General features: G+C 32.4%; 1 protein-coding gene across 1 annotated transcript; it reads right to left on the bottom strand.

Annotated features, from left to right (window-relative positions):
• Positions 1–4,616: 4,616 nt before the first annotated feature.
• Positions 4,617–8,786, bottom strand: LOC149529151 (zinc finger protein WIP6-like). Its single transcript, XM_089810413.1, has 2 exons — positions 7,998–8,786; positions 4,617–5,415 (listed from the first exon to the last, which is right to left on the bottom strand). Exons 1-2 carry the CDS (start codon positions 8,664–8,666, stop codon positions 4,984–4,986), a joined length of 1,101 nt encoding a protein of 366 aa, XP_089666539.1. The 5' UTR covers positions 8,667–8,786; the 3' UTR covers positions 4,617–4,983.
• Positions 8,787–12,760: the final 3,974 nt, after the last annotated feature.

Below are 12,760 nucleotides of genomic sequence, written 5' to 3'. Positions count from 1 at the left end.
TAAACTTTCGAACCAAAATAAAAATTTAGTGTGCTAATAATTGATAAAAGACATGAAGAAATGTGACTGAATCAAATGAACCTAAGAAATCAAAAAATAAAAATAAAACTCTTCTTGTTGTGAGCCTCCATTTCTTAGGTGCCTCCTTCAAAAATAAGTAATAGTTGCCCTCCAAAATCTACAAGAATGATAAAAGAAAAGACTATGAACTACACGGTTAATGTAGAGGAGGAGGAGATTTGAATTTATAGATTTGGACATAGAGAAATGGATAGTTAAGACTTCAAATTCAACTTGGAAAGGATGAATGACTAGCATTTCATAATAATAAAAATTCAAAAAATAAGGGGAATGATGGAATATGTCAAAAGGAATAAGTTGAAAAGTGATAATGGCTATAAAAAAAATTAGTAATGTTGGTGACATATAAATAATTAATAATATTTACTTTTATGAACAACCTTGGGGGAAATAAACATTTATTCTTTCGAATAAGGAGAGAAATATTATATACAATACTAAATAATAAAATTACTTATTTACTTTTATGGCAAAGGAATGCATAAATGAAAATTTATTCAATTCTTGTGAATAGGGGGAGAATAAAACAAACTAATTTTTCTAACAAAAATAGAATAATTAGATTTTTTTTTAAATATTATTTTTTGTTGATCGGTAAGAGGTTGAAGCCAAGATTCATTATTATTATGTGTCACAATTAATTATTATTATGTATTAAGCTTGACCAAAATCAAACCCAAGACCTCCCAGATAAGAGGCTGATAATGTATTATTGTTTTGTAGGCTCTTGTCTGAATAATTGGATAATTAAATTTATTAAATTATTTAATTAAAAGGATTAGAAAATATTATTTAATTAAATTATCAAATTATTTAATTAACATCAAAAAAGGGGGGAGGTAGTGTTTAGAGTCAATTAGGTTTGGTTAGGAAAGAAAAAAAGGAAAATAAGAGAAGAATTAGAAATAATTATGAATGATGTTCATTTAGATATTGGACGAAATTGATTATGGAATAAAATTAGGTTTTTATGTTGAAAATTTTCTCGTCTTTGACAAAATGCAATTTCAAGTTCTATGTTAAAGAAATATTAAAAATGGTCTTATGCCCCAAATGTTTGAATAAAGAGTATGTTGCCCCCTCAACAAATTAAGTGAAAAACTTTATAAAGTAGCCTAATTTCATGACAAAAATAAGTAGGTTAAGTAAATATGACCAAATGGGAGGGAAAAATTAAATTGATATGCAAGCTCAAAATAGCACAAAATGAAAAATTAGGAAAAAAGGAGAGATAAGAAATGTAATGGAGGGGTCCATAGATATCATTTTTAAAATTCACTTTACAATTATAGACAAGAAGATAAAACTTTGGAGAGTGATGGAAAACATTTCCAAGGAAAATCATTATCAACACATTATAGACTTGGAATGAGTGATCTATCCCTTTCTTTGTGATTATATGAGTTCCTAAATTAGATATTTCTATATTTTTTATTCCTAGTATATTTGGTATATTGAATTAGGGTGGAGCATAGATAGACACATCTATAAAATTATGTTCCTTATATGTATAATCTTAAGTTCTCAAATATTCAATCTAGCCATCTCTCATGTAAGTTATAACACCTCATTTTATCTATTTTTAAGTTGCTCACAATTAGAAAAGAAAAAGAAAACAATAAAGTCTTCAAAATTAAAGAGTAATTATTTATAATAATTCTAATTACGTCATAACTTTTATTTCTATTTTGAAATAAAAATATTAAAATTCTACACCCTTTTAATAATTCTTTTAAATTTGAAATAATATTCAAACTATTTTTTCAATAATTCATTGAATATTTCTCTTGGGATACTTATAACATAAGATTATGAATATTTAATATTTAAATAATTGTGTGTGTGTGTGTGTGTGTGTGTGTGTGTGTGTGTGTGTGTGTGTGTGTGTGTGTGTGTGTGTGTGTGTGTGTGTGTGTGTGTGTGTGTGTGTGTGTGTAAACACATATATGTATGTGCATATGTACACGCACATATATACATATATCAATCCTTGCAACCAAGTCTAGCATGATGCACCACGTATCTCGGGTACCTATGATATGGGAGTACAGTCGAACCTAAATCCACATCTTGTAGGCAAATCAAGATACAATATCTTAGAGGCCTACGAAATTGAACCTTGATTGTAGGCACTATAAAAAAACAAGCCTTGCCATTTCACAATATTATTTTTAAATGAAATCATTAACATCCTAATATAAGATTTAAATCATTTTTAATCATTTTAATTTATTATTTACTATTCTAACTATTTAATGCAATGATAATAATGACTTGGATAACTTAAACAATTTGAATATTGCCTAAGCTCTATGTAATCTATTTTACTCCCTCTTGATAAACCTAACCTAAAGGATAATCGCTCCATTAAATTACTCATAATCTATTAAACGTATCATGCATTTGGAATTTGACACAAGATATATTTCTATAGTAAATGTGTGATAGTTTTTGAGCCAAATGCATTGACCCATGTTTCACGAGTAGTGAGTGGTTCACAAGATCATATCCCTCATGAGAATGAACAAAAAACTTAATGCTTATTTTATCTAGGTGATGTTTATAAAGGTGAAGCATTGGGTATTCTAAAGGTCATGTTAGTACAACTCAAGTACCCATCTTTCATGACCACTGGCTCAAAAGAACCCATCTCTCATGAGAATGAACGAATATAACACTTAATGCTTGTTGTATCTAGGTGATATTCATATAGGTAAATCATTGAGCTTTCAAAGAGGTCATCTTAGTAAAATTCAAGCACTCATGTTTCATGATTAAACATCACACACTAAGGAAAGAATTAAGCTTAGAAAAAGTAAGTTAACTTTGACTATTTAACACTTTTAGCCTAAGAATCAAGCCATGGCATGTGACGTTTAAGCTGTTTGCATGACTAGTGGTGAACCCATCCCTCACAAGAACAAATGGAACACTTAATATTCATTGTATCTAAGTCATGTTTACGAAGGTGAAGCAATAGGCCTTCTAGAGGTCATCTGAATACAACTCAAGCAACCATATTTTATGCACCAAATATTCCCTTCATTATTATGAGAGATTGGTTTGCAAGAACCGATCTCTTATGATAATGAAGGGAACACTTAGTGCACATTGTATCTAGGTGATGTCTACAAAGGTAAAGCATTGGACCTTCCAGAAGTCATCTTAGTAAAATTCACGCACCAAGGTTTCATGAGTAAAGTGCTTCACAAGAACCCATTTCTCATGAGAATGTATAGAACATTTAATGCTCATTTTATCTAAGTGATATTCATAAAGATAAAGTATTGAGTTTTTCTAAAATCATCTCAGTACAACTCTAGCTATAAAGTTTCCTCAAAGGTAAACCCGCTTAACTTACTACTCCATTTACAAATCCTTTACCTTCAATAATGTATCTTACATACCATTCATTACCTTGTTTCATGACTAATGGTTCACAAGAACTGATCTCTTATGATAATGAAGGGAACACTTAATGCGCATTGTATCATAGATGATGTTCATAGAGGTGAAGCATTGGTTCTTCAAGAAGTCATTCGGTAAAACTCAAGCCCCTAGGTTTCATGAATAGAATGGTTCAAAAAAAGTCATCTCTTATGAGAATGCAATATAGAACACTTATGCTCATTGTATCTAGATGGGTATTGAGTCTTTCAAAAATCATCTCAGTACAACTCCAAGTCAAATATTTTTAATCATAAATTTTCTGTCAAGCTTAACTTACTACTACATTAACAAATCTTTTACCTTCAATAATGTATCTTATATACCATTCATTGCCATGCTTCATGACTAATGGTTCACAAGAATCAATCCCTTATGATAACAAAGGGAATACTTAATGCATATTGTATCCTAGGTGATGTCCACAAAGGCAAAGCATGTGTTCTTCAAGAAGTCATTTCAGTAAAACTCAAGCCCCTAGGTTTCATGGATAGAATGGTTCACAAAAAGCCACCTCTCACAAGAATGCAATATAGAACACTTAATGCTCATTGTATCTAGATGGGTATTGAGTCTTTCAAAAATCATCTTAGTGCAACTCCAGCTTAGATATTTTTAATCATAAATTTTTCATCAAGCTTAACTTACTACTACATTTACAATCTTTTACCTTCAATAATGTATCTTATATATCATTCATTGCCATGTTTCATGACTAATGGTTCATAAGAACTGATCTCTTGTGATAACAAAGGGAACACTTAATACACATTGTATCTTAGGTGATTTCCACAACGGTGAAGCTCACTGGTTCTTCAAGAAGTCATTTCCCCTAGATTTCATGACTAAAATGGTTCAAAAAAGTGATCTCTCATGAGAATGCAAGATAGAACACTTAATGCTCATTGTATCTAAGTGGGCATTGAGTCTTTGAAAAATCATCTCATTACAACTCCAACTCAAATATTTTCAATCATAAATTTTCGTCAAGCTTTAACTTACTACTTAACTTACCACATCTACGTTTCAGCCTATCAATTGATAAATAGATAATGCAATTCCCTACGTATAAACCAAAACAACAAGTATAAGAAACAATACAATCCATATTGCTTGATTTGCTGACCTCTCAAAAAGGTTTACTGTTTGCAGGAATACGTGAAGCTTGAGCAAAGACTGGTCAGTACACAACAGCATATAAATTACCATGAAAATTCTCTGGTTCAGAAATCCCGTACGAATTCATATGAACAAAAAGGCTTTTCCATAGGCAAGGTAATGAATGCCGTGCAAACAAGGAGCGAAATTGTTGAAATCGTACTGTGGGTGGGCGTGTACCTGTTAAACTTACCATACATCTTGGAGATTTGTACAATTTATTTACTCACTGATCAAGCAAAGCACAATTCGAGCTGACGAGGCCATTAATGGTGGATGGTTGACAAACTGTATATATTAAGTAGCCGAATAATCGTCATCACAGTGATCATCATCGTCATCACAGTGATGGATAGCGTGAGGGGCATGAGAACTCCCAAAGGCGCGAATGTGGTCTTTGAGGGATCGTTTGTGTTTGAAATCTGAGCCACAGATGCAAAGCCAGAGCTTTCCACAGTTCTTCTCGTGTGTTCTCCAGTCACCACGAACAGCAAAGGCTTTGCTGCATTTGCCACAAGAGAAGGCCTTCATCATGGTGCCGTGCTTGCGCTTGTAATGAGTCTGGAGCGTGCGGAAGTCCTTGAGGGGTTTCGAACGCGGGTGGTGAATGTTGTTCCTGCAATCTTCAGCCGGGCAGTAGCATGGGAGTCTCAGAATGGCAGATGGGTTTGTCCCTCGTAGAGATTCTGGGCCTTTTCTGTACTGCGATCCGTGTCCCCACATGTGCATCTGTACAAGGAATGGATTCAAAATTCAGTTTTTTCTTTTTTTTGGGTTCTGTCTCATTCTGATAAAGGATCGTCATCCAGAACTTTATATGATAACATGTTGTACACGGTCAAATTTTGATATCTGTTATGATTTGAAATGCTGATCATAAACTTGTAGATTTATAAATCTGAAATACTGATGATAAAAAGCAATGTAGCAATGTATATAGAAAATTCTATTGTCAAGTTGTGGTCTGAAATGTTGATAATGTGAAATCTATAAAATCTATTTTGAAGTCATTGTGTAAGTGCTGATGATAAAAAATACATATGATACAATACAGTCTAGAAATCTATTTTGAAGTCGTCAATATTCTGAAGCATAGATGATAAAAATTGCACAAGCTGAAGTCTAGAAATTCATTATGAAGTCATGTTTCACATAGATAAAGTGACCATGCAAAATGTGAAATGTCGATGGTATATATATATATATATAGTGAGATCTAAAATTGTATTGTGAAGTCAAATTCTTAAACATGAATGATAAAATTTCACTTGCATGGTGAAGCCTAGAAATTTATATTAGAGTATGTTCTGAAATGTTGATGATGAAATTTCATGTAGATAAAGGAATCGTGCAAAATGTAAGATGCCAGTCATAAAAATATACATATAGTGAAATCTAAAATTGTATTGTCAATTCAAATTCTGAATCATGAATGATAAAATTGCAGTTGCACGGTGAAGTCTAGAAATTCAGTGTGAAGTTGTGTTTTGAAATGTTGATGATGAAATTTTGTACAGCTAAAGTGATGATCCCAAATGTGAAATGCTGATCATAAAAATATATAAAATGAAATCTAAATATATATTGTGAAGTCAAATTCTGAAACATGAATGATAAAATTGGACTTGCCCGGTGATGTCTAGAAATTCAATGTGAAGTTGTGTTCTGAAATGTTGATAATAATATTTTGTACAGCTAAAGTAATGATCTCAAATGTGAAATGTTGCCCATAAAAAAACGTATATAGTGTTGTGAAGTCATATCCTAAAATATGGATGATAAAAGTAGCACAAGTCTAGAATACATTGTGAAGTCGTGTTTTCAAATGTTGATGATAAAATAATTTCATCCAGCTTAAGTCATGAATAAATTTCTTTTTTCAAATGAAGTAATGACAAAACTTATATATAGTTTCAAAATCTAGAAATCTAGCAGTGCAGTTTCTGGATTTGATTGTGTAACTTTTCATTGTGATGGGAAACATTGATGCAGAAAATTACACAATCAAAACTAAAAACTACATTGACAGATCTTATGAATTGTGGAAATTTACTAGCTCTCATCTAGAAATCTATTCCAAAGTAATAATCTATAGTTTGCATAGTGAAAAGTAGAAATTCAATGTGAGATCATGTTTTAGAATATTGTGTTAGATGATGAAATTTTTACAAAGCTTTAAGTATAGCCCAAAATGTTATAAAAACTTCACATAGCCAAAATGATGATAAAAGGCGCACAAACGTGGGTGATAAAAGACTATAGAGAGAAAAATCTAGAAGTTCATTGTGAAGTCATGTTCTAAAATATACTGAAAATTAAGAAATAAAATTTGAAGGTATTATAAAAACATGGATGACAAAATTTGCACAGAGTGAAACTTAGAAATTCACTGTCGAGACATTGATGATAAAAATCTCATGCAAAACATTGATGATGAGAATTTCAGACAGCCAAAATGATGACCCAAAACCTTGATGACAAAAATTTAACGGTGAAAATGATGGTAGGAAACCTAACCTTGATGATAAGAATTTCACGCAGCGAAAGTGATAATGGGAAACGTTGATAATAGAAACTCCACAGTCCACAGTCAAATTCAGACATAAATTACAATATTGTGTTGATGAAAATTGAAACGAAGTCTTGATAGACAAGTTACAATAAAAATCACAGAATCAAAATCAAGAAATCTGGTGTAAAATGGTGAGCCAAAATATTGATTATATAAAATTGCAGAATATAAAAATTATACACAATCAGATCTAAAAATCTGTTACAGATTATTAACATGAACTGTAGAAACTTAGACACGAGAATGATAAAAATTGCACAAAGTAAAACCTAGAAATCTTTTGAAATCATGTTGCCAAACATTAATAGTAAAAAGGTCACTCCGTTGAATCCAGAAATCTTCTATAAATTTGCAACACAAAACTGTGAACCCAGAAGCTGAAATCCAAAACAGTGAATATAAAAATTACACAGTGAAATTCAGTAACCTAATACAAAATCTATGATGATAAAAACTGCAGATTCGAATCTAAAAATCTGCTTCAAATTTAATATGGACAATGGAAACTTCATCCTTTTATACACATTCAAAGTCAAAAACTATGAAAATCTATTTCAACCTCATGATCAAAGACAATTGATGATAAAAATTGCATATTAATATCTTGAAATCAGATCTTACACAATATTAACGACATAAAACTATAATCTCAAACAATCACAATGATAAAAATTATACACAATCGAATCCAAATACCTCTTTGTAATTTTTACGAATAAAAGCCAATTTGGCAAGATACCTGCATATTGTTATAGCGGTTGAAAGTCTTGTTGCAGACAACACAGGAGAATTGGGTAGGTCCATCAAGGATTTGAGCAGGTGTAGGAATCCAATACTGCCCTTCTCTGCATTGAATCCCCATATGGGTACCTGAGCTTTCACACCCATTATGCAAGGCAACTGTCACCTTATCCTCTGCTTCTGAAGTCGACGAAGCTTGGTGAGTGGCCACGCCTTGCTTCCGCCTCTGACCTGGCGGCCGGAGGCTCAAGAAAGGTTCTTCTTCCTCTTCCTCTTCCTCCTCTTCTTCCTCCTCTTTTTCATTGCGACGTTCACCATGACAGATTGATCCATAGATCTCCCATGATGATGTCGCGCGACCTTGGTCTGCAATGGCCATGGGAAATTGAGAAAGAAGAGGATTATCAGTCCTCTCCATGAGGGTCAAGTTAGGGTTGAATGGGAAACGAAGGCAAAGACGATCCATGATTTCTCCTACTCTCTCACACAAGCAAAACAACCACCAAGTTCCAACCAGTGCATGAAATGTATATATTGTGGGTAATTTCAATTTGGTTGCCTTGGGATGGGCTGCAAAGGGCGTGGCATAAAAGAGGGGAGTCACTCGATTATGGTGTCCTTGCAGACAAGTCCCTGCACGCTCTGTCTCCCACTCCAAAAACACCATGCCATGACAAAACTCGGGACTTCAAAACCTTTTTGATAAAGTCTCCTGAAACAAGGAAAAAGACAGCGGATGGGCATTTTATTACGTGGTGAAGATAATGAAACCCCTCATTATTCAAAGGTATTAAGCTCAGTGATAAGAGAAGATGACATAGCCGACAGGGCAGCTGCCCCACAATGGGGTTTTGGGCTTCATTTCATGGTGTGAAACTCAGTTGGCAGCACCTGCACCGCTGTCTTAGGGTTGGAATTTGTTCCATCTATACACCTCTCAATTTAGTTTTTTAACCCAAAATGAAATAAATCCTTTGCCTATCGTACTAGTCAATGCACTTCACTCTTTCTTTAAAGCACCGCCACATGTACAGAAACCCTCATCTCCAAAAACATATCCACTTGGTTCCAATTTACTACTAGTATTGTAATATGAGATTATGAGACCGTACTTTGCCAATATTATGTAAAACTAGGTATGCATTATGTTGGGGCTGCTATGCTTATGTTGGTAGGTGCTAAAGAAGAAATTTGATATGTTATCTTTTAAAAAATATAGGGTGTGAATGTTTTTTTATTGTATTGTGAAATTATGAGGTCAAGATTGGGGTTAGATAAGATACTTCATGTCTATATTTGAATGTTACACTTAGATAAATGCTTGAATCTTGAAGGCAAGAATCATGCAGGTTTGAATCTTGCTGATAAAGATAACAATGTCACAAAGTAACCATCACACTTTGCCATCACAACATGAATTTTTTGATGGGAGAATCACATAGGTTTGAACCTTGTTGGTAAGAACCGCAATACCACAAATCAATCATCACACTTTGTCATCACTATTAAATTTGTTCAAATGTCAAAATAATGTTGATGATGACAATAAGTATAAAGGCTCAAGTTCCAAGTGTGTAAATAGATAAGGGGCCTCACTCTCAACATGAATAATCAACAATAATACTCCAAATAGGGGTTCAAACTTTGATGTTAAAAGCCATGATGCCATTAATTAACCATCATATTGCACTATTACTAGTTAAATTATTTATAACATGAAATCAATGTTGACAATGTGAGTACATATGAATTTTGGAGTCTTAAGTAATTGTATATAGGTAGTTAAAAGTCATCTAGGATTAAAAAAGGGTTCAATTGTACCTTCAAAAGTTTGAACAAAGATAGATGGCCTAATCAAGGAGCACACCATCACCCCTACTAATTGATCTATAATGCTTTGATTGGAAATGGATGTTTGTGTTATCAATAACTAAACCTATATCCTATATCTACATAAGTAGGTAAAGGAAAACTCTTTTTACATTTAACATCAATAAAACAAACTAGCATATCTTGTAATATCCTAATTAGATCCAAGGATAGAAAAGTGGAAAGCCATTTGTTCTTGTTCAATTGGGTTTTGCATACTTAATTATGTTTTCATGTACAACCTTTAAAAGTTTGGTAAAAGTATTGTGACATGTCATCATTATTTTCCACCAAATCCCTCTCTCCTCCATTATGCACATTTGTGTTCTTTGGAATTTTCTCTTTAATTTTTCACTTCTCTTAAGCTCTACTTCACAAGAAGATTTTATACTGCACATTTAGATTTTTGGAGTACAAAGCTTTCAATTTCTACCCATTTAATTGTCCCCCCCCACTATATTACCATTAATGCATCTTTTTCACAAAAAATTCTTCATACTTGATGGACAAATTTATTAATTATCATGTTGTTTGCAACACATTATTACTTATCCTATTTGCATCTTGGTGACTAAAACTCTAGCAAAAATGTTTTTTGTTATTATGTCCAAGATTTTTGTTTTCTCTTTTCTCCTAAGGAATATATGTTTTCTCTTTTCTCCTAAGGAATATATCATGACATCCCAATTAATACTACTTTGTCTAACAATAAATATATTTCATTAAGTTTTCTAATGCAACCTAATATTTTAGACACTCGTATAAGTGTCACCTTGAACCATCAATTTGTATAGTATCTCGTAAGCTCCTTTATTCCTTCATGTATCTTATTTTCATTAAGATTACCATTCATTCCATGTCAGAATGTTGGTTCAATGGATATTCCATTAACACAGATCATCTCTACTACTAATTTATTTCATCTAATTATCAATGTTGAGGTCCTACCTTTCAAAATTCATTTCCATTTACTCAAGTTATAACCAAATATTTTTCCTCCACTAGTTTTTATATTCTTCTTATGGAAGGTAATGTTTAGGGAGAAAATGCAGGCAAGAAATTTAACATTGTTAATTAGATGAGAATTCATAAACTAACCTCTTTCACACTAAGTTTTCTAGTACAAGAGAAAGAGGGGCTTCCAAATATAACTCTCAATATAACCCAAGTTAGATTAGCAAGCCCAAAGGAATAAAAGGATGCTATGCTAAATGAAAATCATATCAAGGAAGTAATCAAGTAAGTCAAATATCATGCAATATAGAATTTGATTAAAGATATGAAAATGAAAATGTGCAATTAAGCTAATTGATTTAATGTGAAGTGTAAGATAGATCTAAGTTATAAATGTATACAGTCAACCCAATTAAGATGTGAAAATAGGTCTAGACTAACATTTGAAATGAATGATAAAGTACTCACCTTGAAATGTGTAGGGGAATATTCTTTTCCACTTTGAAAAATGCTGATCCAAACCTGTGATGGAACTTCCAACTACAAATTCATAATCATAACAAAAAATCTTGAAAATGTTATTTTTTTGAAGGCCTCAAGAAGACGTTGATCTAGTGCAATATATTTCAAATTCCTTATAATGAAGTCATTGTATTCCTATGGCACATTAGAAAAGTTGAAACAACTTCTTAAAAAATGATCCGTTGAATGATTTTCATATATGTTGACATAGTTGAGCTATCCAACTCTTGCACATAGAAAAACTTTTATTTATTTATTTTGGGTGGATGGTGGATTGATTCATTCAAGTCCTAGATTGAGGAACCAACCTTGAAATTAAAATGTAAAACATGTAAGGAAAGAAAGACAAGTGTACAAGAATTCACCTTTCTTGTAGAAAACCCTTGCAATGTGTCTATGTTGTAGATGTTGAACTTGTAGTGAAAGATGTAGAAATCTCCACAAATAAAATGGACCTAAAAAAATCACATCATGGAGACATGGATGTAAATATGCATCAATAAATAAGATGATGAATGGCTCAATGTATATCTCCTTCTTTGATGACCAAAAAAATGCTAGATCTTAAAGAGAATTCTCACAAAGGATCCTTGGATCTTGAATGCTTGATGAATATTTCAAATGACTTTGGAAATCTTCTTGCTTGAGTTCTTAATGTTTCTTCTTTATGTCTTATGATGTCATGTGATGATGATGGATATGGAAATGAAGTTCCTAAGATTCATTTTATACTAGTTTTTGTGCTAAAAAGTAAAGTATGCCATCAAGGTCATCCAATATTCAAAGGTAACTCCATGAGAAATAAAATTAGCCCTTAGATTCAACATGTTTAGGGAACACATTGACCTAGTTCATCATATTCCAAAATAGGTTGACCTAGTTCGATCTATTCCTTGCAAGTCATTCTAGTCCTCAAGGTTGACTTGTTCATGGGTCATCCCAAAAAAGAGATCTCCTATTGGTCTGAAAAACTACAGTAACATTATTGGAAAAGAGAAAAGTGAGTGGGAGAAAGAGTTGATTAAGTAGGAGTGAATTCATTGTTGATAAGGTCATTAAAGGATGGGTGCCAAAAGTTCTTAAACAATGGGTGTGTTCATTTAATATAGTACATTTATCCCCCACTTTAGCAAGAGTATGAGCTACCTCATACTCATAGTACAATAGATCAAATGAAAGAGTTGATCTCATCATGACTAAAGAGAAAAAGAAACTAGATGTTAGAATCTGATAAGATTAATAACCCAGAAAACTAGTGCAAAGAATAAATATCTAAACTATGAATGTAAATGATACAAAATCAAAATAGCATCATAGAGTTAGTCTCCAAGAGAGTAATGCAAATGCTGGAAGCAAAATAGCATTAAGATGATGCAAAAATAAGAGATGCGAATACAAGCCAGGTAGCATGCTTAT

The sequence above is a fragment of the Cupressus sempervirens genome, chromosome 11 (genome assembly GCF_028749045.1).
Source record: "Cupressus sempervirens isolate cs-2001-9-10 chromosome 11, ASM2874904v1, whole genome shotgun sequence".
Taxonomy (NCBI): domain Eukaryota; kingdom Viridiplantae; phylum Streptophyta; class Pinopsida; order Cupressales; family Cupressaceae; genus Cupressus; species Cupressus sempervirens.
This window is presented reverse-complemented; position numbering and strand designations above follow the sequence as displayed.